Below are 27,166 nucleotides of genomic sequence, written 5' to 3'. Positions count from 1 at the left end.
CACTTTCCTCTTGTTAAAACATGCACAGCGATGTTTAAAAAACCCTGGGTCGTATTCAATAGGTACCAAACGAAACAAAACTGACTGCAAGGGAATAACATGGACTTGTTCAATAAGAAACGCTCATTTTCGTTCCAAAACGTTTAGCTACGACGTGCACTAATGAATACCCCCCTGAGTAATGAATGACGACGGTATTTTCGTCTCACCTGTACATGATTGTGCGTCTGCACAGATCTTGTCTAACTTTGCACCTACGTAGGTGGAGCAGAAAATGAAATGGAAGTGTCACGGTGAGGTGAACAGCCTTTCCACATTCAGGGTGTGTTCGGGGAAGAAGCTAGAAAGCCAGCCAACTTTATCCGGTTAACTGGTGGTGCTCGACTTCCGCTGTGTGCGATCAGAACGCCCCAGTGTGCGAGAGAGAAACGCTCGGGAACTTACAAAAAGGCCCAGAGCGCACTGCCTGACGCTGGAGGAAATTTACTAACGCACCTACAGTATAATTACCATGAATTTAGCAAGAGGTTACAAGGTAGGCTCTACACCAATGAGAACAGAGCACAAGCCTCACCTTGAACCTGCCTGCGGATCTCCTTGGTGAAATCCATCCAGGTCTGTGGAAGATGAGAAGGAGCATCATCAGACAAAACAAGGACTCAGACGTGGCTCCAATTATAACTGAACATCAAACACTAGATACAAGAAGCACGTGTCTAATATGTACAGTATCTACAGTGTCATGAAAAAGTATGTGAACCCTTTGGAATTACCTGGATTTCTGCATAAATTGGTCATCAAATTTGATCTGATCTTTAATCTAAGTCACAACGATAGACAAACATTGTGTGCTTAAACTAATAACACTAATTATTAGAATTGTTCTTGTCTATATTGAATACATAATTTAAACAATCACAGTGTAGGTTGGAAAAAGTATGTGAACCCCCCTAGACTAATGGCTTCTCCAAAAGCTAATTGGAGTCAGGAGTCAGCTAACCTGGAGTCCAATCAATGAGATGAGATTGGAGATTTTGGTTAGAGCTGCCCTGCCCTATAAAAAACACTCACAATATTTGAGTTTGCTATTCACAAGAAGCATTGCCTGATGTGAACCATGCCTCTAACAAAAGAGATCTCAGAAGACCTAAGATGAAGAATTGTTGACCTGCATAAAGCTGGAAAGGGTTATAACGTATCTCTAAATGCCTTGATGTTCTTCAGTCCACGGTAAGACAAATTGTCTATAAATGGAGAAAGTTCAGCACTGTTGCTACTCTCCCTAGGAGTGGCCATCCTGCAAAGATGACTGCAAGAGCACAGTGCAGAATGCTCAACGAAGTTAAGAAGAATCCTAGAGTGTCAGCTAAAGATTTACAGAAATCTCTGGAACATGTTGACGAGTCTATGATATGTAAAACACTAAACAAGAATTGTGTTCATGTGAGGACACCACGGAAGAAGCCACTACTGTCAAAAAAAAACATTGCTGCACATCTGAAGTTTGTAAAAGTGCACCTGGATGTTCCACAGAGCTACTGGCAAAATATTCTGTGGACAAATGAAACTAAAGTTGAGTTGTTTGGAAGGAACACACAACACTGTTGTGTGTGGGGGAAAAAAAGGCACAGCACACCAACATCAAACCCTCATCCCAACTGTAAAGTCTGGTGGAGGGAGCATCATGGTTTGGGGCTGCTTTGCTGCCTCAGGGCCTGGACAGCTTGCTATCACTGACGGAAAAATGAATTCCCAAGTTTATCAAGACATTTTGCAGGACAATATATATTTGACTTATTCTTTGGTCTGTGTATGTTTTTTCCCCAGTAAACCAGTCGATTAGGGCGTTAGGGGCGACCCCCCCCCCCCACTTGTGATTGGTAAAAAATATGACATATCATGTAATTCATGGATTTTAAATGCTTATAGTGTGCTAAATTTGTACATTTTCCAGATTAAAATATATTGTTCATAACAAGTAGTGACTTACTACTCTGCTCCACAGTGACCGCCAGCAGCAGCCGCTACTCCTCCGCGGGCGCATAGGCCGTGAGAACACTTCTTGGGGATTGCTTTGCCAACTATTTACAATGAGGGGGGGGACTGCCCCAACAAAATCGCAGGATTCCATAGCAGCATAAAGTAAACAAACCGTCTGCTATGGAATCCTGCGATTTTGTTGGGGCAGTCCCCCCCTCATTGTAAATAGTTGGCAAAGCAATCCCCAAGAAGTATTCTCGCGGCCTATGTGCCCGCGGAGGAGTAGCGGAAAAACAAACCGTCCTGGTGGCGCTTTAATGTACGTTCAGTCAGAATTTCTGGGTCTGCTCTCGTCTCCCTCCCAATGACTGTCGCGCCAGACGGCTTACTTCCGCACGCGAGGCTCGATCTGCTCGATCAGGTACGGACGGCACTAAAGCAAAAAGGCTAATTGTAAATTAATTAACTTGTAAATAAATATTCATAACAGTCATGGGAGCCTGGGACCTGATAAACTGGACAACTTCATCTAACAAGAGTCCAAGGACAGAGGGATACACTAGCTAGAAACGTCTCATCAAGGATCAGGTAGGACCAAAGAGTATGAAGTTGGCCAACTTGATTGTTTCCCCCATGTGGTTCCTCAGGTTCTACTGTCATGTTCTGTGGACTAAAACAGCATGAAAGCATTATCAAATGAATTAACTAGCTACAGTAATGTTTGGAGACATTGATTAAAAAAATGTGGTCATTTTTTGGTGTGAGATGAACCAGTTATCTACCTTTGATAAGCAGCTAGATATAGCTAGCTGGTAGCTTGCTTGCTAGCTAGTTGGCTCTCATGCCTATTTTAAGTCCTTTCTAAACTCAAATCTGACTAACTTGGAACTATAACGTTACACAACATTATGTTAGCCAGCTATCCCCAGTTAGATAATGCTTTGTGACATTATGTTAGCCAGCTATCCCCAATTAGATAATGCTTTGTGAAATGTTAGCCAGCTATCCCCAGTTAGATAATGCTTTGTGACATGTTAGCCAGCTATCCCCAGTTAGATAATGCTTTGTGACATTATGTTAGCCAGCTATCCCCAGTTAGATAATGCTTTGTGACATTATGTTAGCCAGCTATCCCCAGTTAGATAATGCTTTGTGACATTATGTTAGCCAGCTATCCCCAGTTAGATAATGCTTTGTGACATTATGTTAGCCAGCTATCCCCAGTTAGATAATGCTTTGTGACATTATGTTAGCCAGCTATCCCCAGTTAGATAATGCTTTGTGACATTATGTTAGCCAGCTATCCCCAGTTAGATAATGCTTTGTGACATTATGTTAACCAGCTATCCCCAGTTAGATAATGCTTTGTGACATTATGTTAGCCAGCTATCCCCAGTTAGATAATGCTTTGTGACATTATGTTTGCCAGCTATCCCCAGTTAGATAATGCGTTTTCACTTATATCATCTGCATGCTTGTTGAGTTCTCCCTGGTGCACTCGTTTGTGCGTGAGCTGCCTGCTCGCTCAAAATAGTTTAATCTAATCCGTTCTAAACAGTGGCAGCATGTGCAGCAGTGGTCATTTGGTTTTTGCAAAAGTGAAATAGGTGTATTGATGCTGTTGTTCAAATGCACAGATTGCTTCATATATCTTCTCAATAGAAACCACCGATAGTTTGAAAACTTGGCATCATATTTCTGTCATGACAACTCCAAACACCTCACGCGCACCGGGGTATTCAGCCAATCAGGTGACAACTCAAATGACACCTCAACTTGTGGGTCACAAAGCAAAAAACAGTTTGGAAACTTAAGAGCAACGGACCTTCATGGAGGGCGACTCCCAGATGGCCAGACCATAGTAGTCTCTCTCCAGCAGGTTGAGGTGGTCACACACCTTGGTGAACAGCTCCACACCTTTGGCATGTTTCTAAAGGGAAGAGAGAGATGTCATACAGAGACATAATAAACCTGTCTTTAACTGTGTAGGGAATTTGCCATGTTTCTAAAAGCAGGAGAGATACCGTGTCTTCTGAAACTATTCCGACCCACTGACTTTTTCTAAAAAAACACACAAAAAAATCTAAAATGGATTAAATGGCTTTTTCCCCCTCATCAATCTACACACAATACCTCATAAAGACAAAGCAAAGCAAAAACAAGTTTTATAAAAAAAATTGATTAAAAAAAATCAACTGAAATATCACATTTACATAAGTATTCAGACCCTTTTTACTCAGTACTTTGTTGAAGTACCTTTGGCAGCGAGTACGGCCTCGAGTCTTCTTGGGTTTGACGCTACAACCTTGGCACACCTGTATTTGGAGAGTTTCTCCCCTTCTTCTCTGCAGATCCTCTCAAGCTCTGTCAGGTTGGATGGGGAGCGTCACTGCACAGCTATTTTCAAGTCTTTCCAGAGATGTTTGATCGGGTTCAAGTCTGGACTCTGACTGGGCCACTCAAGGACAATCAGAGACTTGTCCTGAAACCACTCCTGCGTTGTCTTGGTTGTGTGCTTAGGGTCGATACTCTGTTAGAAGGTGAACCTTCGCCCCAGTCTGGGGTCCTGAGCGCTCTGGAGCAGGTTTTCATCAAGGATCTCTGTACTTTTCTCCATTCATCTTTTCCTCGATCCTGACTTGTTACCCAGTACCTGACGCTGAAAAACATCCCCACAGCATGATGCTGCCACCACCATGCTTAATTGTAGGGATGGTGCCAGGTTTTCTCCAGGCGTGACGCTTGGCATTCAGTCCAAAAAATTCAATCCAGGTTTCATCACACCAGAGAATCTAGTTTCTCATGGTCTGAGAGTCTAAGTGCCTTTTGGCAAACTCCAAGCAGGCTGGCATGTGCCTTTTACTGAGGAGTGGCTTCCATCTGGCCACTCTACCATAAATGCCTGATTGGTGGAGTGCTACAGAGATAGTTGTCCTTCTGGAAGGTTCTCCCATCTCCATAGAGGAAATATGGAGCTCTGTTAGAGTGACCATCGGGTTCTTGTTCACCTCACTGGCCAAGGCCCTTCTCCCCTGATTGGTCAGTTTGGTCAGGATGCCAGCTCTGGGAAGAATCCTCCAAACTTCTCCATTTAAGAATGATGGAGGCCACTGTGTTCTTGACCTTCAATGCTGCAGACATTTTTTTGGCACACTTCCCCAGATCTGTGCCTCGACACAATCCTGTCTCGGAGCTCTACGGACAATTCATTCGACCTCATGGCTTGGTTTTTGCTCTGACATGCACTGTCAACTGTGAGACCTTATATAGACAGGTGTGTGCCTTTCCAAGTCATGTCCAATCAATTTAATTTACCACAGGTGGACTCCAATCAAGTTGTAGAAACATCTCAAGGATGATCAATGGAAACAGGATGTACCTGATCTCAATTTTGAGTCTCATAGCAAAAGATTAGAATAATTATGTAAATAAGGTATTTATGTTTTTAATATATTTGTAAACATTTATAAAAAACTGTTTTCGCTTTGTCATTATGGGGTATTGTATGTAGATTAATGAGGAAAATAATTAATTTAATCAATTTTAGAATAAGGCTGTAACGTAAGAAAATGTGGAAAAAGTCAAGGGGTCTGAATACTTTCGGAAGGCACTGTACCCGAAAAAGCCAGTCTAGCAATATATATAGCGCACAGAATTAAAAAGCAGTTGTCGGATATTATTCATACTAATCAGAAAGGCATTTTACATGGACGATATATTGGAAATAATAGAACACTGTGAAATATCTGGGAAACCAGTCCTGCTATTCATAGCTGACTTTGAAAAGGCTTTTGATAAAGTACGGCTGGAGATTATATATAAATGCCTGGAATATTTTCAATTTTTGGGAATCTCTTATAAAATGGGTTAAAGTCATGTATTACTTAACATTAAAATGACTTGTGTCATGCACAAAGTAGATGGCCTGACGGACATGCCAAAACTATAGTTTGTTAAACAAGAAATTTGTAGAGTGTTTGAAAAACGAGTTTTAATGACTCCAACCTAAGTTTATGTAAACTTCCGACTTTAACTGTATATGTATGTACGGTGCAAGTCAAAAGTTTGGACACACCTACTCATTCAAGTTTTTAAAAAGTTTTCAAACTATTTTCTACTGTACATTGTAGAATAATAGAGAAGATATCAAAGCCATAATCATCTGACCTCAACCTAATTGAGATGGTTTGGGATGAGTTGGACCGCAGGGTGAAGAACAAGCAGCCAACAAGTGCTCAGCATATGTGGGAACTCCTTCAAGACTGTTAGAAAGGCATTCCATGTGAAGCTGGTTGAGAGAATGAGTGTGCAACACTCATCATGGCAAAAGGTGGCTACTTTGAAGAATCTCAAATATAAAATAGATTATGATTTGTTACTACATGATTCCATATGTGTTATTTCATAGTGTGTCCAACCTTTTGACTGGTACTGTATGAACAAATCGGACAAGTTTATAGGATTTGGCAAGACAGCACAAACCGTCCTGGATCCCCCAGGCTATGTATCCTAGGATTCCAGCTATAATAAAGAATGACTTCGTAATATTGGGACTTACATCCAGCTCGCACTCATACAGAGTGTCATCCAGCAGTGTAACTTTAATTTGCATGATCCTGGGTCGACGGGGAGGCTTAGGAGGTTGAGCGTCTTCTTCTGCTATCTTCTCCTTTAACCCTTTCTCTCCCTCCCCCTCCTCGCCCTCTCTTCCTTCTCCCTCTCCCTCAGGGTCCTCCTCCTTTTTCTCCTTCTCCTGGGCACTGTCCTCTTCTCTTTTCTCCTTGTCTTTCTCTCCCCCCTCGTCCTCTGAGTCTTTCTCGGGGTCTTCCTTCTGGTCTACCTGGACAGGCTGGAGGAAAAGACACAAGACACATTTTTAACACATTCCATTTTATATTCATTCCAAAAACACACATGGACACATTTGCATCTGTGTGTAAGACAAACATGCTTGCTTAAAGCTACACAGAACAAACAACTTTACAAACGACAAAGACATGATATTGATACAGTTGAAGTCGGAAGTTTACATACACCTCAGCCAAATACATTTAAACTCAGTTTTTCACAATTCCTGACATCTAATCCTAGTAACAATTCCCTGTCTTAGGTCAGTTAGGATCACCACTTTATTTTAAGAATGTGAAATGTCAGTATAATAGTAGAAAAAAATATTTATTTTAACTTTTATTTCTTTCATCACATTTCCAGTGGGTCAGAAGTTTACATACACTCAATTAGTATTTGGTACATTGCCTTTAAATTGATTAACTTGGGTCAAACATTTCAGGTAGCCTTCCACAAGCTTCCCACAATCAATTGGGTGAATTTTGGCCCATTCCTCCTGACAGAGCTGGTGTAACAGGTTTGTAGGCCTCCTTGCTCGCACACGCTTTTTCAGTTCTGCCAACAAAATTCCTGTAGATTTGAGGTCAGGGCTTTGTGATGGCCACTCCAATACCTTGACTTTGTTGTCCTTAAGCCATTTTTCCACAACTTTGGAAGTATGCTTGGGGGTCATTGTCTATTTAGAAGACCCATTTGCGTCCAAGCTTTAACTTCCTGACTGATGTCTTGAGATGTTGCTTCAATGTCTCCACGTAATCTATTTTGTGAAGTGCACCAGTCCCTCCTGCAGCAAAGCACCCCCCACAACATGATGCTGCCACCCCCGTGCTTCACGGTTGGGATGGTGTTCTTCGGCTTGCAAGCCTCCTCCTTTTTCCTCCAAACATAAATGGTCATCATGGCCAAACAGTTCTATTTTTGTTTCATCAGACCAAAGGACATTTCTCCAAATGTATGAACTTTGTCCCCATGTTCAGTTGCAAACCGTAGTCTGGCTTTTTTATGGCGGTTTGGAGCAGTGGCTTCTTCCTTGCTGAACGGCCTTTCAGGTTATGTCGACATAGGTCTCGTTTTTACTGTGGATATAGATACTTTTGTATCTGTTTCCTCCAGCATCTTCACAAGATCCTTTGCTGTTGTTCTGGGATTGACTTGCACTTTTCGCACCAAAGTACGTTCATCTCTAGGACACAGAACGCGTCTCCTTCCTGAGCGGTATGACGGATGCGTGGTCCCATGGTGTTTATACTTGTGTACTATTGTTTGCATAGATGAACGTGGTACCTTCAGGCGTTTGGAAATTGCTCCCAAAGATGAACCAGACTTGTGGAGGTCTACAATCTTTTTTCTGAGGTCTTGGCTGATTTCTTTTGATTTTCCCATGATGTCAAGCAAAGAGGCACTGAGTTTGAAGGTAGGCCTTGAAATACATCCACAGGTACACCTCCAATTGACTCAAATGATGTCAATCAGCCTATCAAAAGCTTCTAAAGCCACGACATCAATTTCTGGAATTGTCCAAGCTGTTTAAAGGCACAGTCAACTTAGTGTATGTAAACTTCTGACCCACTGGAATTGTGATACAGTGAATTATAAGTGATATAAGCTGCCTGTAAACATTTGTTGGAAAACTGACTTGTGTCATGCACAAAGTAGATGTCCTAACCGACTTGCCAAAACTATAGTTTGTTAACAAGAAATTTGTGGAGTGGTTGAAAAACAAGTTTTAATGACTCCAACCTAAGTGTATGTAAACTTCTGACATTAACTGTATATACAGGTAAGCTCGTCTATACCATCATTAGTTCATTCTCAGACAATGTCCAGTCAGGTAACACATGATACCTTTACAACCACACACCTAGAGCTCAAAACCAGAAGTTATTTGTCACGTCAACCGTTCTGGTTCTGCATCTCTACACTTCACTAAGGCTTTGTCACACACACACACACACACACACACACTCACACTCACACTCACACTCACACACACACAGAAAAACACACACACACACACACGCACACACACAAAGGCTCTGGCAATGAATAATTAAAGTAGCAATACAGCTAAAAGTAAAGTAAATGACTGAAGGAAGGAACAGGGTCTTAAAATAACTACTGATCAGGAGAGAGAGAGAGAGAGAGCGCCTTTATGTAAGTGGCTCTGGATAAGAGCGTCTGCTAAATGACTTAAATGTAAATGTAAATGTACTGTAGTCTGTAACTTTTTATAAAATACATGATTGAAGTATAGGAAAGTGGTTTGAATAAAGTCCTAACTATTGTGACTATATATAATCACTATTGCTGTCATCAAGCCAAAGGGTGGCTATTTGAAGAATCTCAAATATAAAATATATTTTGATTTGTTTTAACACTTTTTTGGTTACTACATGATTCCATATGTGTTATTTCATAGTTTTGATGTCTTCACTATTATTCTACAATGTATAAAATAGTAAAAATAAAGAAAAACCCAAGAATGAGTAGGTGTTCTAAAGCTTTTGACCAGTAGTGTATCTCATCACTATTATGACTATATATTAGTGATGCACCGATGTGACATTTCTGGCCGATACCGATATCCGATATTTTCCATGCCAAAATTCCCGATACCAATATTTAATTTTAGCGGCCTTTTAAGCATTCTAGTACAGTTCAATAGTTAACACACACACATGGACGCAGCGATCTAAGGCACTGCATCTCAGTGCATGGGGCGTCACGACAGTCCCTGGTTCGAATCCATAGGGCAGCGCACAATTGGCCCAACATCGTCGGGGTTTGGCCGGGGTAGGCCGCCATTATAAATAAGAATGTATTCTTAACTGACTTGCCGAGTTAAATAAAGGTTACACACAAACACACACACACACACACACCACACACACACACATACACCCACACACACACTGACCAAAAAGTAATTTTGTTACGTTATGTCCCCATTACCAGTAAAACATAATCAAAACCTATTTCTTTCACTTACTTGCTGTGCTGTTTCATTGTTCATTTGTTCAGTCGTTTCATTCTCAACCAGGATTTCCATGGAACGCAGTTTGGGTCTTTGCGTGTCAAAAAATACACTATTTAACAATATATATTTGATGTGTCAATCAGAACCTGAAAATGACTGCACGCCACATAATAATTTAACTCGTTCATAATTTTTGTTACGTAGTTATTACACATTGATTACACTATCACTCGTATTTCATATGTCACAACGATCCATTGATACGTATGCTGTATGCTATGATGCTGTATGCTATGATGCTGTATGCTATGATGCTGTATGCTATGATGCTGTATGCTATGATGCTATGATGCTGTATGCTATGATGCTATGATGCTGTATGCTATGATGCTATGATGCTATGATGCTGGTAAAGTTGTCTCGCGCACCTACAGTGCTGGTCATAAAAAAAGCTTGCTAGCTCATGGATGCAAACAATGTTCTTCCCCAAAAACATAGCAAAACGACATAATCTATTTCAGTAGCTATAGTTATCTAGCTAACTATATAGCTAGATGTCATCATCTAAAATAACTCTGATTTATGAGACAGTTCTTATTTGATTAATGGTGGTCGGACCCATCTATGTGAAGCTCGCCACAACAAGGATTAGCCACAATAGTGGACTTTACGGTTTGCCTTCAAAATAAAAGTATGACATAATTCTACTATTTGTATTCATTTGCACCACTGTCAATGACATATTTTTTATTTTGAAGGCAAACCGCAAATTCCACTATTGTGGCTAATCCTTATTGTATCTAGCTTCACAACACATAACCCGGTCCGGTCGAGCCTAGCCTCACTAGCGAGATGAAGCTAGCTGGCTGCTTATAACGTTAGCTTTGGGCAACAGGGTTAAGTAGCTGGCTAGCTATTTATTTTCATGAACTGAAGTTCAATATCAACACACGAACAACAAGTGGCAACCTAGCTAATACTTACTCACGAGGATTCCTAAATCATTGCTAAGAATAATGAAAATGACTGCAGTTTTTTACTGGTCATTGTTTTCAGGCTGGTTGTATTAGTGCTAGCTAGGTACCAAGCTAAAGCTAGCTAGGTACCAAGCTAAAGCTAGCTCGGTACTAAGCTAAAGCTAGCTACCCCAGAAGTTGCGGTCGAACAAATGATGCTTTATTACCAACGCGGTACCGTAAACACATCGTTCGTGGCCGGTGTTTGCAGGCTTTATTGTACCGCTGTGACAGTGCTACTATCTTTTTTGACACGCAGAGAACCAAATGGCGTTCCATAGTATGTATGTCATGAAGCTCATAGCAGTGACGCTATTACTGTGTAACTCTGGTAGGGCAACATCGGAAAAATAGCGCACTTGGCAGTGTTAACCGGTGCTCGACCAGTCGGCAAAAGCCAACATCACCCACGACAGAGAACGGTTGATTGTCAAGGGCAATGAATGCCATTATCTTGTACCTACATTATATAGGTATGCATGTCAGCTTTGATATCGGTTTTGCATATTGGGCATTAAACTAGACATCCGATCCAAAATGTCACCGATATATCGTGCATCCCTCCTATATATCCTCACTATTGTGACTATATATCCTCACTATTGTGACTATATATCCTCACTATTGTGACTATATATCCTCACTATTGTGACTATATATCCTCACTATTGTGACTATATATCATCACCATTGTGACTATATATCCTCACTATTGTGACTATATATCCTCACTATTGTGACTATATATCCTCACTATTGTGACTATATATCCTCACTATTGTGACTATATATCCTCATTATTGTGACTATATATCCTCACTATTGTGACTATATATCCTCACTATTGTGACTATATGTCCTCACTATTGTGACTATATATCCTCACTATTGACTATATGTATATGTCCTCACTATTGTGACTATATATCCTCACTATTGTGACTATATGTGACTATATATCTCACTATTGTGACTATATATCACTATTGTGACTATATATCACTATTGTGACTATATATCCTCACTATTGTGACTATATATCCTCACTACTATGTGACTATATATCCTCACTATTGTGACTATATATCTCACTATTGTGACTATATGTCCTCACTATTGTGACTATATATCCTCACTATTGTGACTATATATCCTCACTATTGTGACTATATATCCTCACTATTGTGACTATATATCCTCACTATTGTGACTATATGTCCTCACTATTGTGACTATATGTCCTCACTATTGTGACTATATATCCTCACTATTGTGACTATATATCCTATTGTGACACTCACTTGTGACTATATATCCTCACTATTGTGACTATGTGTCCTCACTATTGTGTCTATATATCCTCACTATTGTGACTATATATCCTCACTATTGTGACTATATATCCTCACTATTGTGACTATATATTGCCATAACGTTGTGCTTTGAGGCCGAAATGAAATCCTATGTAAAGAAGGAACAATAGGAACCAAAGGAAGGCTTTCCTCAAGCCACATCACAAACACCACAATCATTACTCATTCATGCACGTCTGTTCTTACTCACTTCACATAGCAGTTTGAAGACTGAGAGAGTACTGTAATTCAGAGCACTGTAAATCCAGCACAAAACACCTACCACTTACCACTGAAGAGCACATTCATCAGCTCAGACTAAAATCAACATAATTTTGCACTCTAGCTAAGCAGTAGCTAAGAGTCCTCAACCACACACACTGCTATTAAACATGTCCTCGTCAAGCCTGACCCTACAACAACACACAGTCCCAGTATGACAGCGCAGCAGGAGTGATAGGCTCTCACCTGAGCCTCGTTGCTGCTGAGTGAGTGCAGGTCGAGGTTCTGATCCCCCTCGATCCTGAGCTCCGGCTCACAGTCAGCGATGGGCGCCTTGGGCTCTTCCCCGTCCCCTCCTTTCTCCCCCTTCTCTCCCCCGTCCCCCTCGCACTGAGACCTCCTCTTCAGGAAAGAGGAGAAGAGTCGCGAGAGGCCACGGTCGGCCGAGGTGCGCTGGCGGGGTCTCAGCTGCACCTCCTCCTGGGGTGAGGAGGGCGAGCCGGGGCTTAGGGGCGAGGTGACGGGAGTGCTGGAAGCCTGGGACTCAGAGGGCCCGTGGTCAGGGGGCGTGGCCTGATGCTGCTCTGCCTCCTGCTGGCTGGGCCTCTTTTGCTGCTGTCGCTCTGTCGCCTCGTCTGTCGTCATGGCAACAGCTGCATGGGGAAAACAACCAGGGAAAATGGTCCATTATGAAGAGATTTGGTCAGGTAGTTTACCTAGGATTAGATGTTATTCAAATGTTGGTAATATAGTCATTACACTACAGGTCATCATCGTAAGGTAGTGTGCCGTCTAACCTCTTCCTTGTTTCTAGCAGATTCTTGTATTTGTCCTTTAAAACTTATTACAGCTGCAATCCCATTAACGTGATCGATATGACAACAGCCAGTGACAGTGCAGGGCGCCAAATTCAAAACAACAGAAATCTCATAATTAAAATTCCTCAAACATACATATATCTTATACCATTTTAAAGAGGTAATCTTGTTGTTAATACCACCACAGTGTCAGATTTCAAATAGGCTTTACAGCGAAAGCACCACAAACGATTATGTGAGGTCACCACCAAGCCACAGATAAAAACAGACATTTTTCCAGCCAAAGATAGGAGTCACAAAAAGCACAAATAGAGATAAAAATTAATAACTTGATGATCTTCATCAGATGACACTCATAGGACTTCATGTTACACAATACATGCATGTTTTGCTTGATAAAGTTAATATTTATATAAAAGAAATCTGAGTTTACATTGGCGCGTTACGTTCACTAGTTCCAAAAACATCCAGTGATATTGCAGAGAGCCACATCAATTTTACAGAAATACTCTTTATAAATGTTGATGAAAATACATGTGTTACACATGGAATTATAGATATACCGCTCCTTAATGCAACCACTGTGTGAGATTTCAAAAAACCTTTATGGAAAAAACAAACCATGCAACAATCTGAGATTTTTTTATTTATTATCCGCCATGTTGGATTCAACAGAGACCAGAAATCACATTATAAATACTCCCTTACCTTTGATCTTCATCAGAATGCACTCCCAGGAATCCTAGTTCCACAATAAATGTTTGATTTGTTCGATAATGTCCATTACTTATGTCCAAGTGGCTACTTTTGTTAGGGCGTTAAGTACACAAATCTGGACCTGCTCGTGCAGGTCCAGCCGAACATCGGTCAAAATGTTCAAAAAGTTATATTACAGGTCGTAGAAACATTTCAGACTAAGTATAGAGTCAATCTTTAGGATGTTTTTATCATAAATCTTCAATAACGTTCCAACCGGAGAATTCCATTGTCTGTAGAAAAGCCATGGAACGCAGGTCGCTCTCATGTGAAATGTGCGTGACCAGGACCTGGCTCTCTGCCAGACCAATGACTCAAAGAGCTCTCATCCGGCCCCACATCACAGTAGAAGCCTCATTCAAGTTTCTAAAGACGGTTGACATCTAGTGGAAGCCTTATATAATATGCATATATTAGCAACTGGGATTTAAAATGTTAAACCTCAGACAGAACAAGGTCACCTATTAGCTATTATTCCATTAAATCCCAGGCAGCCATTTATACTACAAATACCCAGGGAGAGGGGAGAGGAGGAGGGAGAGAAGGAAATAGAGGAGAGAGGAGGGAGAGGAGGAGGGAGTGAAGGACGTAGAGGAGGGAGAGGAAAGATAGGAGGGAGAGGAGAGATAGGAGGGAGAAGAGGATGGAGAGGAGGGAGAGGAGAGATAGGAGGGAGAGGAGAAGGGATGGGAGAGATAGGAGGGAGAGAAGAAAGGAGAGGAGAGATAGGAGGGAGAAGAGGAGGGAGAGGAGAAGGTATAGGAGGGAGAGGAGGAGGGAGAGGATAAGGGATAGGAGGGAGAGGAGAAGGAATAGGAAGGAGAGGAGGCGGGAGAGGAGAGGTAGCTATTATTATTATTATCATGGATTGGTGGTGTGATCTGGAGTGGGCCTTTACAGACCCTCATCTCTCTCTCCCCACCCTCTGACGCTGCATGCTGGGCAGGGGTCACCATGGCAACGCCGGCTTTATTAGGCGTTGGTGGAGTCTCCATGCTGCTATTGTTGGTGATTCAGCATGGGAACATAATGGGAACATCATGAGGACATCATGGGGACATCATGGGAACATCATGGGAACATCATGAGGACATCATGGGGACATCATGGGAACATCATGGGAACATCATGAGGACATCATGGGGACATCATGGGAACATCATGAGGACATCATGGGGACATCATGGGGACATCATGGGAACATCATGGGGACATCATGGGAACATCATGGGGACATCATGGGGACATCATGGGAACATCATGGGGACATCATGGGAACATCATGGGGACATCATGGGAACATCATGGGGACATCATGGGAACATCATGAGGACATCATAGGAACATCATGAGGACATCATGGGGACATCATGAGGACATCATGGGGACATCATGGGGACATCATGGGAACATCATCATGGATGTCCTCATGATGTTCCCATGATGTCCTCATGATGTTCCCATGATGTCCCCATGATGTCCTCATGATGTTCCCATTATGTTCCCATGCTGAATCACCAACAATAGCAGCATGGAGACTCCACCAACACAATGACATGACTGTGCCTAATAAAGCCGGCGTTGCCATAGTGACCCCTGCCCAGCATGCAGCGTCAGAGGGTGGGGAGAGAGAGATGAGGGTCTGTAAAGGCCCACTCCAGATCACACCACCAATCCATGATAATAATAATAATAGCTACCTCTCCTCTCCCGCCTCCTCTCCTTCCTATCCCTTCTCCTCTCCCTCCTATCCCTTATCCTCTCCATCCTCCTCTCCCTTCTCTTCTCCCTCCTATCTCTCCTCTCCTTCCTTCTCTCCCTCCTCTCTCCCATCCCTTCTCCCCTCCCTCCTATCTCTCCTCTCCCTCCTCTCCATCCTCTTCTCCCTCCTATCTCTCCTCTCCCTCCTATCTTTCCTCTCCCTCCTCTACTTCCTTCACTCCCTCCTCCTCTCCCCTCTCCCTCCTCTCTCCTCTATTTCCTTCTCTCCCTCCTCCTCTCCCCTCTCCCTGGGTATTTGTAGCATAAATGGCTGCCTGGGATTTAATGGAATAATAGCTAATAGGTGACCTTGTTCTGTCTGAGGTTTAACATTTTAATTCCCAGTTGCTAATATATGCATATTATATAAGGCTTCCACTAGATGTCAACCGTCTTTAGAAACTTGAATGAGGCTTCTACTGTGATGTGGGGCCGGATGAGAGCTCTTTGAGTCATTGGTCTGGCAGAGAGCCAGGTCCTGGTCACGCACATTTCACATGAGAGCGACCTGGCTTTTCTACAGACAATGGAATTCTCCGGTTGGAACGTTATTGAAGATTTATGATAAAAACATCCTGTCAAACTTAATTACAGAATTCTTGAATTATCTCAGATTCCTTCTGACTATTTTGAGGAAGTAATACTGGCTTCGTTCCTATGGTGTCTCATGAGGGACAAACATCAGTAACTGCCACATTGAACCACACCCCCAAGACTGAAATCTAATTTTTCTTTAATGAGCAACAGAGAAACATGTGGAATTGGTGCGTTCAGTCGCTCTTTAATCATGGAGCCCCAAATCAGTATCCCCCCTGGGGTTGACTGACACAGTCCTGCCGAGCCCAGCTCTACCCAGCCTGATAGTGGTTCATCTCGTTGCTGCCATATGACAGGGCCATATCTGTCAATAACAGCAGCACACAACTAGACCGGTCCAAAATCTGTGCTGGCTTGCCAATGTGTGACCATAATATCTGGCAAGACAGCAAAGACAGATCTGGGACCAGGCTATAGCAAATAACCTTCAGTGTTCTGCTTTCGCTTGGGATCTTTCCTGAGCCATTGTCTAGTCTAGTCACAGTGTGTATCTACTACCTACTCAGTAAGTACACGCCAGAACATTAGAGGACCGACTCACAAGGGCTCTTCAACAACAGCTCCACAGTTCAGAGGAAGGTGAGGAGCAGTCGGTCGATTCAATCAGACGCTCACAAGGAGATCTCAGGGGTACGTCCCAAACAGCGCCCCATTCACTATGTAGTGCACTAGGACCTCATAGGGGCTCTGGTCAAAAGTAGTGCACTACATCAAATCAAAGTGTAGCGAAATGCTTGTGCTTCTAGTTCCGACCATGCAGTAATATCTAACAAGTAATCGAACAATTTCACAACAACTACCTCATACACACAAGTGTAAAGGAATGAATAAGAATATGTACATATAAATATATGGATGAGTGATGGCCGAACGGCATAGACAGGATGCAGTAGCTGGTATAGAGTACACTATATACATAAGTGGTGATTAATGTAGGGTATGTAAACATCATATAAAGTGGTATTGTTTAATGTGACTAGTGATACATTTATTACATCCAATTTTGTATTATTAAAGTGGCTAGAGATTTGAGTCAGTATGTTGGCAGCAGCCACTCAATGTTAGTGGTGGCCGTTTAACAGTCTGATGGCCTTGAGATAGAAGCTGTTTTTCAGTCTCTTGGTTACTGCTTTGATGCACTTGTTCTGACTTCGCCTTCTGGATGATAACGGGGTGAACAGGCAGTGGCTCAGGTGGTTGTTGTCCTTGATGATCTTTATGGCCTTCCTGTGACATCGGGTGGTGTAGGTGTCCTGGAGGGCAGGTAGATTGCCCCCGGTGATTCGTTGTGCAGATCTCACTACCCTCTAGAGAGTCTTACGGTTGTGGGCGGAGCACTTGCCATACCAGGCGGTGATACAGCCCGACAGGATGCTCTCGATTGTGCATCTGTAGAAGTTTGTGAGTGTTTTTGGTAACAAGCCAAATTTCTTCAGCCTCCTGAGGTTGAAGAGGCGCTGCTGCGCCTTCTTCACGATGCTGTCTGTGTGGGTGGACCAATTCAGTTTGTCCATGATGTGTATGCCGAGGAACTTAAAACTTTCTACCCTCACCACTACTGTCCCGTCGATGTGGATAGGGGGGGTCCTCCCTCTGCTATTTCCTGAAGTCCACGATCATCTTCTTTGTTTTGTTGACCTTGAGTGTGAGGTTATTTTCCTGACACCACACTCCAAGGGCCCACACCTCCTCCCTGTAGGCCGTCTCGTCGTTGCTCTTAATCAAGCCTACCACTGTAGTGTCGTCTGTAAACTTGATGATTGTGTTGGAGGTGTGCATGGCCACGCAGTCATGGGTGAACAGGGAGTACAGGAGAGGGCTGAGAACACACCCTTGTGGAGCCCCAGTGTTGAGGTTCAGCGGGGTGGAGATGTTGTTTGTACCCTCACCACCTGGGGGTGGCCCGTTAGGAAGTTCAGGACCCAATTGCACAGGGCGGACGAGTTTGGAGGGTACTATGGCGTTAAATGCTGAGCTGTAGTCGATGAACAGCATTCTAACATAGGTATTCCTCTTGTCCAGATGGGTTAGGGCAGTGTGCAGTGTGATTGCGATTGCATCGTCTGTGGACCTATTGGGGCGGTAAGCAAATTGAAGTGGGTCTAGGGTGTCAGGTAGGGTGGAGGTGTAATGATCCTTGACTAGTCTCTCAAAGCACTTCATGATGACAGAAGTGAGTGCTACGGGGCGGTAGTCGTTTAGCTCAGTTACCTTAGCTTTCTTGGGAACAGGACCAATGGTGGCACTCTTGAAGCATGTGGGAACAGCAGACTGGGATAGGGATTGATTGAATATGTCCGTAAACACACCAGCCAGCTGGTCTGCGCATGCTCTGAGGATGAGGCTAGGGATGCCGTCTGGGTCGGCAGCCTTGCGAGGGTTAACACATTTAAATATTTTACTCACGTTGACTGCGGTGAAGGAGAGCCCACAATCCTTGGTAGCGGACCGTGTCGGTGGCACTGTATTGTCCTCAAAGCGAGCAAAGAAGATGTTTAGTTTGTCTGGGAGCAAGACATCCGGGTCCACGACAGGGCTGGTTTTCTTTTTATAGTCCGTGATTGACTGTAGACCCTGCCACATACCTGTTGTGTCTGAGCGGTTGAATTGCGACTCTACTTTGTCTCTATACTGACGCTTAGCTTGTTTGATTGCCTTGCGGAGGGAATAGCTACACTGTTTGTATTTGGTCATGATTCTCGCCTTGCCCTGATTAAAAGCAGTGGTTAGGGACGTAGCCCAGGTCAATTGGGACGTAGCCCAGGTCTACCGTTCAGCCTCTCTCTGCTCTGTCTCCTCCACTCTCAGCTGCTCAGTAGTTAGTAGAGCCATAATTACCTTCATCACTATAATCGTCTGATTTCCAGTCTTTAAACAGTGACTCCCGCCCCAGCGCTGCTCATGGGCTCAGAGCATAGGCAATAGGCTATAGACTAAGCAAGTAGAACATTGGGTCATTCTCCTCTTATTAAAGTGCAGTAGACATATTAGTAGACATATTAGGTCTGCATTACATTACTTTACATTACTTTACATTACTTTGAACACTGCAAAGAGAGTGCTGAATTCTGAAGCACACTACTACTATAACCCTTCTGTGTGTGTCTAAATGAGTCGCTTTGAAAAAGGGGTTGGTGGCAAAGACGAAAACACAGGAAGTGTCTACTTCCTGCTTTATCAAAAGAGACACCTCGGTCTTCTGTCCATGGTGTGTGTGAATCACAGGAGGTTGGTGGCACCTTAATTAAGGGAGGACGGCCTCGTGGCAAAGCCTGGATCGGAATCAGCGGAACGGTATCAAATAGATCCAAAAACGTGGTTTCCATGTGTTTGATGCCATTCCATTCACCGTTACTATGAGCCGTCCTCCCGTCAGCAGCCTCCGCTGGCGTTAATGTGTGCTACGTGTGTGCGTGTGTAATGTGTATGCGTGTGTGAGTGGTTAAAAAACTACTACACAAAAATACATTTCTGTGGTAAATAGCTTGAAGGACAAAGAACCAGTTCAGAATCTCAGATTAGTCGTGTCATCATCATGCTAGCTGTCATGGCGCCTTCGTTGGTTTCCTGTTTTCTATGGCTGCTGACACACAATGAGCCGGTAGATGTCCAATCAAGATCACGCATGACGACTGAGTTTGTCAGTTGGCTAATACCCCCGACGGTGTCAATATGAGAACTGCCCGCTTGAATTTACGTCCATACGCCTGCAGCACTGCATCCCTAATGCATACCACAGTCATGTACTTATTACATTGGCTTAGGCACGCAGAGAGAGGATGTTAGGCACGCAGAGAGAGGATGTTAGGCACGCAGAGAGAGGATGTTAGGCACGCAGAGAGAAGATGTTAGGCACGCAGAGAGAGGATGGTGGCCAGCTTAACTTGATCCTGCTGAGGCCTATGTATCCTGTTGCTGCTTCCCCTGACCAGTAACACCACTCTACTGACTACTGACTACTGCTTCCCTTGACCAGTAACACCACTCTACTGACTACCGCTTCCCTTGACCAGTAACACCACTCTACTGACTACCGCTTCCCTTGACCAGTAACACCACTCTACTGACTACCGCTTCCCTTGACCAGTAACACCACTCTACTGACTACCGCTTCCCTTGACCAGTAACACCACTCTACTGACTACCGCTTCCCTTGACCAGTAACACCACTCTAATGACTACTGCTTCCCCTGACCTGTAACACCACTCTACTGACAACTGACTACTGACTACTGCTTCCCCTGACCAGTAACACCACTCTACTGACAACTGACTACTGCTTCCCCTGACCAGTAACACCACTCTACTGACTACTGACTACCGCTTCCCCTGACCAGTAACACCACTCTCTGACTACTGACTACTGCTTCCCCTGAACAGTAACACCACTCTACTGACTACTGACTACTGCTTCCCGTGACCAGTAACACCACTCTACTGACTACTGACTACCGCTTCCCCTGAACAGTAACACCACTCTACTGACTACTGCTTCCCCTGACCAGTAACACCACTCTACTGACTACTGCTTCCCCTGACCAGTAACACCACTCTACTGACTACTGCTTCCCCTGACCAGTAACACCACTCTACTGACTACTGACTACTGCTTCCCCTGACCAGTAACACCACTCTACTGACTACTGCTTCCCCTGACCAGTAACACCACTCTACTGACTACTGCTTCCCCTGACCAGTAACACCACTCTACTGACTACTGCTTCCCCTGACCAGTAACACCACTCTACTGACAACTGACTACTGCTTCCCCTGACCAGTAACACCACTCTACTGACTACTGCTTCCCGTGACCAGTAACACCACTCTACTGACTACTGACTACCGCTTCCCCTGGAGGTCAAAGAGCCCAATGGAGGTCAAAGAGCCCTATGGAGGTCAAAGAGCCCTATGGAGGTCAAAGAGCCATATGGAGGTCAAAGAGCCCAATGGAGGTCAAAGAGCCCTATAGAGGTCAAAGAGCCCTATGGAGGTCAAAGAGCCATATGGAGGTCAAAGAGCCCTATGGAGGTCAAAGAGCCATATGGAGGTCAAAGAGCCCTATGGAGGTCAAAGAGCCCTATGGAGGTCAAAGAGCCCTATGGAGGTCAATGAGCCCTATGGAGGTCAAAAGTGGTGCACTATAAGGAATAGGGTCCCATTTGGAATCCAGCCCTCCACCTCCCACCTCCCCACAGCAGGTTCAGCTAGGAATAAGTCCACAGTAAACTGATTCCATATACAGTTGTTAGTGAAGTCAGAGGGATAAAGTTAGGGTCTTACGGTAACTATCTCGTGAGCATCGAATACTCCACAAATATCCATCCACATTGACAGGGCTGTAGTGGAGCAGGTCGAGAGCTTCCAGTTCCTCGCTGTCCAAATCAATAAGGACTTCACATAAAATGGTCCACACACACCCACACAGTCGTGAAGAAGGCGCGATAGCGATAGCGCCTCTTCCCCCCTCAGGAAGTTGAAAAGATTTGGTATGGGCCCTCAAATCCTCAAAAACGTCTATAGCTGCACCATTGAGAGCATCTTGACTGGCTCCCATCACTGCTAGGTGTGGAAACTGCACCGCCCTCGATCGCATGGCGCTACAGAGTGTGGTGCGGACAGCTCAGTACATCCCTGGGACTGAGCTCCCTGCCATCCAGTACCTCTATATCAGGTGAAAGGAAGGCCCAGAAAACTGTTAAAGACTCCAACCCCCCAACCTACAGACATATAACCCAATGGACCAATGGCAGCTCAATGAATGTAGAACAGCTCTTGGATAATGAATCAGAAAGGGTACTTCAGATACTGAGGGAACAACGAAGGGTCCAAGGGCCCAGATCTGGGACTCAACATGAGGGAAGTGTATTCATATCATTAGAGAAGAGGTCTGTTTTAATACACGCTGTCTGTGTTTGATTAGAATCACAGTTCAGGGAGCAGTATTAGCAGTATTAATAGCCTTCAGTTTCTTTTTCACATCGAAAAACATCCCTTGTCACATGCAGAGTGCAGTTAGTAATAGGCCTATTGTTCTCTACTCCAGATGGTAGGATATATGTTCTCTACTCCAGATAGTAGGCTATATGTTCTCCAGAGACAGAGAGAGTGAGAGAGACAGAGAGCGAGAGACAGAGAGAGAGAGACAGAGAGAGACAGAGAGACAGAGAGAGAGACAGAGAGAGAGACAGAGAGAGAGAGAGAGAGAGAGAGAGAGAGAGAGAGAGAGAGAGAGAGAGAGAGAGACAGAGAGAGAGAGAGAGAGAGAGAGAGAGAGAGAGAGAGAGAGAGAGAGAGAGAGAGAGAGAGAGAGAGAGAGAGAGAGAGAGAGAGAGAGAGAGAGAGAGAGAGAGAGAGAGAGAGACAGAGAGAGAGAGAGAGAGAGAGAGAGACAGAGAGAGACAGAGAGAGAGAGAGAGAGAGAGACAGAGAGAGAGACAGAGAGAGACAGAGAGACAGAGAGAGACAGAGAGAGAGAGAGAGAGAGAGACAGAGAGAGAGAGACAGAGACAGAGAGAGAGAGAGACAGAGAGAGACAGAGAGAGAGAAACCAAGGAGGGTTAAGAGGGAAAGAGAAAGAAAAGAGGATGATCCTCAGTGAAAGTGAGAAATACAGTCAGCCTGGTAATCTGCTGGCATCATCCTGCCTGCATCCCAAATGGGGCACTACTTTTGACCGGGGCCCATTGGGAATCCCACTATTTAGGGAATAGGTTACCATTTGGGTTGCAACCAGGCTCAGTTTAGACGCTTCTCTGCACTAATGTCACCCGCCCCCCACACAGAGACATGATGTGGGGAGACGGGTTGCTAAGACTACAGCTTTACGTTGACGCTAGTGGGAAATGTGACATCCATAAGTAGTAAACCATGGCATTCAAAACACAGGATATATATATATATATATATATGCACCCTAAGTGGCGCCCTATTCCCAGATGTAGTGCAGTACTTCTGACCAAAGTCCTATGGGTTTCCCCATGGGGCCCTGGTCAAAAGTAGTGCACTATAAAGGGAATAGGGTGCCACTTAGTACAAAGAAGCTCTCACTGTTCTTTCATGCATTCATTGAAATTGATACTTCGAGAGACAGACATTTGCGTGTAATAAGCTGCGTTTACAAAATGTGTTAGACAGACCTGCAGCAGCAGGTCTCTCTCTCTCTCTCTCTCTCTCTCTCTCTCTCTCATGCTCTCTCTCGTGCTCTCTGCTCTCTCTCGTGGTCTCTCTCTCTCTCTTTCATGCTCTCTCTCTCTCTCATGCTCTCTCTCTCTCTTTCATGCTCTCTCTCTCTCTCGTGCTCTCTCTCTCTCATGCTCTCTCTCTCTCTCGTGCGCTCTCTCTCTCTCTCTCTCTCTCTCTCGTGCTCTCTCTCTCTCTCTGGAGTGTCTCCTTATGTCACTCACACCCCAGAAAGCACAAGTGCATGTTGCAAGGAGGCACACTTGTGTCTTGGGACAATGAGAAAAGTTGTGTTTCCTATAAGATAATACTACTTATACTATTATGCTAAATTATATTCAGAGTAATTTAATAGTACAGTATAGACAAACTCAATTTTAGGAAAATATTTCACTCGATAGAGGACATGTCTCAACTCTCTGGGGTTGTAGGCTACTAGTGAAGGGGCATGATGTGGTGTTTCTTTGAATCACGTAGACTTGGGTGATGATAAATTAGACAACTTCTCTGCTATGATCTCATGTGTCCCTCTCTATGCATGTGCTCCATTGTAATAAATACTTAATAAAGGATATTATCACCGAGGCGATTGGGCTTTTCAATGCCTGGATAATTAAATGAGTATTTTGAAAGCTATACAAAAGCCACAGTGACATGTTAGTAAAAGACAGTCAAAGAAGAAGAAAAAGAGAAAATAAATAAAATAATGTAGGATATCTAATTTTCTCTGTTTAATTGGGACTGTAATTAGCATATCGAGACAATCTTTGATCGTTTTTAACCTTTGATTACAGAAATAATTTGATATGAAGGTGAGAATATCTTTTATCAACACACGCGGTGTTTTGACATTGACTACAATGTGTGTCGGTCCTATTGCGGTGGTCCATACATAGTTCTTTGATCTGATTGGATCGCTATATAAAGTCGCGTTTCCCTTATCCCCAATACACTTTAAATATTTTCCAATATTTGTGAATCAGTAGAAATGGTACATATTTGTTTCAATGTTTCCTATTTGTGAACTTTGCCACGCCGAACACAATGCATACCCTCAAATCAGCAGCCGTATTCTAGATTATTCTATAATTATCTTTATTGTGAGATGCACAAATCACTTCTATTCTCACGCCTTCGATCAATGAAACGGGTAAACGTGTATCGGTTAGAATGCAACGTTGTTTTTATAAAATCAATCCGAGCACCGGAGACTTGTCGAGAACAGGCGGACGCAGGCGGACGGCAGGTGTTTAAAAGGGTCTGTCTGAAAATGGCGCCGAATGTGAACAAAAATGTCAACATATTTATTTCCTCGCGTGCATCGCATCACACAATAAATAATCCACTGTTAAAGTTTCACATTGCACTTACCTTTTTATATATATTTCATGAAAATAAAGAAATACTCCTCAGTGAATACCGACGGTTGGTTGCCTATTACTTTCACGCATTGGATAAACAGAGTGCCAATTCCATGTGTGTTATTATCCGGGCTATGTTTTTAAAAATGTGTTCAGGTTCTAGCAAAAAGGAGGTGGCTTTCGTATGCAACGAGATAAGTGTATTTATTGCAGTGGCCAATGGGCAAGGGGCAGAGACCAGCCTCATCCAATCAAGCTGGTTCGAGGTTGGTGTTCGATGGCAAGCGCCAAGGCTGCACCATCGTAACCAAGGACACAGATGATGTGTTCATTTGCTAAGAAAATCCATGTATATATTTCCAGGGATAAATGTATCAGATTATATAACATAGACAAAAAAAAAAATCATTTAACATAGGGAATTAACCTGAATCAATTCAATGTCCGAGAGGTACATTTTCACAACAAGGTTGCTAAAAGAGTGATTGTTCAAGGCCCGCAACCCTGGAGCATCTACACAGCGTGATGTGACGATAGAGCTGCTCCGCACAGCTCCGGGAAACCGCACAGAACAGCGCTCAACATTCGAATAGAATAGAACGCGTTCCATTCACTCAGCGACGGACTTTCCCACCTTTAGGCCTACATTCATGTGGTGAATCAGGTGAATGAATCCACGTCTCCCACAGACCCTCCTTGTTCCTTTCAGCCATCAATTAATGTGTATAAGACAGTCGTTTTGGAATTGTTAGTTAGATTACTTGTTGGTTATTACTGCATTGTCGGAACTAGAAGCACAAGCATTTCGCTACACTCGCATTAACATCTGCTAACCATGTGTATGTGACAAATACATTTTGATTTGATTTGATTTGAATGAATAACATTAAACACACTAAAAAAAAAGTCATTCTCACTCAGGTGGAGGGTTTGCTAAAGCTAAATCCCCAGAACACATGTGTGTGTATAGTGCCGTCTACATGTAAATACAAACCGTGAGATCCCTTCAAATAAATGACTACCAACCTAACTTCGGTGAGGAGATTTGCGTAGGGGTCGAGATTCGAGTCTCTTGAAGGGAGCAGTGTGAAAGTACCTGGCATATCTGACACTTTTAGCCAGTGGAAACAGAATGGCCACTAGGCCAGGCTACTATGGTTAAATTGCTGTATGATCAGCAGTCCTCATTGTGAGCTCCTGTGATATATAATGGCAATCTCACACAGCCTAGACACTCACGTTCTCCAAAACACACTCAGGGGTAAAGTTTCCCCAAGGTACAGACCTTCAGTGGGGTCACGTCCTCTGTCCATCTCTATGGCCTGTTTTTTCCACACTTGTATCTGCCCTCTCATTGGCTAGAATGGTTCCACCTGATCTGGCCTCCTGCATGTATTTCCATTGTTAGAGCAGTCACTTGACTATCTTGTCAATATAATAGACCATCTTTGGTTTTCTTTTCTTTAGCCTCATAATGTTACACCTCCCCCATCTCTAATGTAAAGAGCAGGTGCATGCGGGCCATCTCTCTAGTGATGTGAAATGACAGCACCCACCAGACCGGGTCCCCAGAGAGGGGAGCAGGGTCCCCAGAGAGGAGCAGGGTCCCCAGAGAAGAGAGGAGCAGGGTCCCCAGAGAGGAGGGGAGCAGGGTCCCTAGAGAGGAGGGGAGCAGGGTCCCCAGAGAGGAGGGGAGCAGGGTCCCCAGAGAGGAGGGGAGCAGGGTCCCCAGAGAGGAGGGGAGCAGGGTCCCCAGAGAGGAGAGGAGAAGGGGAGGGTCCCCAGAGAGGAGAGGAGCAGGGTCCCCAGAGAGGAGAGGAGCAGGGTCCCCAGAGAGGAGAGGAGCAGGGTCCCCAGAGAGGAGGGGAGCAGGGTCCCCAGAGAGGAGGAGAGCAGAGAAGGGGAGGAGCAGGGTCCCCAGGGTCCCCAGAGAGGAGAGGAGCAGGGTCCCCAGAGAGGAGAGGAGCAGGGTCCCCAGAGAGGAGGGGAGCAGGGTCCCCAGAGAGGAGAGGAGCAGGGTCCCCAGAGAGGAGGGGAGCAGGGTCCCCAGAGAGGAGAGGAGCAGGGTCCCCAGAGAGGAGGGGAGCAGGGTCCCTAGAGAGGAGGGGAGCAGAGAGGAGGAGAGCAGGAGAAGCAGGGAGGAGGGGAGCAGGGGAGCAGAGGGGGGGAGCAGGGTCCCCAGAGGAGAGGAGCAGGGTCCCCAGAGAGGAGAGGAGCAGGGTCCCCAGCAGGGTCCCCAGAGAGGAGAGGAGCAGGGTCCCTAGGGTCCCTAGAGAGGAGAGGAGCAGGGTCCCCAGAG

The 27,166-nt window shown here is 44.2% G+C and overlaps 1 protein-coding gene across 9 annotated transcripts in view; it reads right to left on the bottom strand.

The window, feature by feature from the left end:
* Positions 1-25,022, bottom strand: part of LOC118379899 (protein 4.1-like) — a 102,184-nt gene extending 77,162 nt beyond the window's left edge. For 6 of the 9 annotated variants that reach the window (XM_052469423.1, XM_052469425.1, XM_052469428.1 and 3 more), the window contains exons 1-6: positions 24,878-25,022; positions 12,642-13,048; positions 6,539-6,829; positions 3,806-3,910; positions 575-617; positions 210-254 (exon numbers count right to left, since the gene is read on the bottom strand). In XM_052469423.1, the coding sequence (XP_052325383.1) occupies positions 210-254; positions 575-617; positions 3,806-3,910; positions 6,539-6,829; positions 12,642-13,040 (883 nt within the window). In that variant the 5' untranslated portion in view covers positions 13,041-13,048; positions 24,878-25,022. The remainder of the gene's footprint in view (positions 1-209; positions 255-574; positions 618-3,805; positions 3,911-6,538; positions 6,830-12,641; positions 13,049-24,877) is intronic. The other 3 variants (XM_052469426.1, XM_052469427.1, XM_052469431.1) reach the window with 1 other exon arrangement.
* Positions 25,023-27,166: the final 2,144 nt, after the last annotated feature.

This window comes from Oncorhynchus keta, chromosome 19 (genome assembly GCF_023373465.1).
Source record: "Oncorhynchus keta strain PuntledgeMale-10-30-2019 chromosome 19, Oket_V2, whole genome shotgun sequence".
NCBI lineage: Eukaryota > Metazoa > Chordata > Actinopteri > Salmoniformes > Salmonidae > Oncorhynchus > Oncorhynchus keta.
The sequence above is the reverse complement of the archived record's forward strand: the minus strand, read 5'-3'. Positions and strand labels throughout refer to the sequence as shown.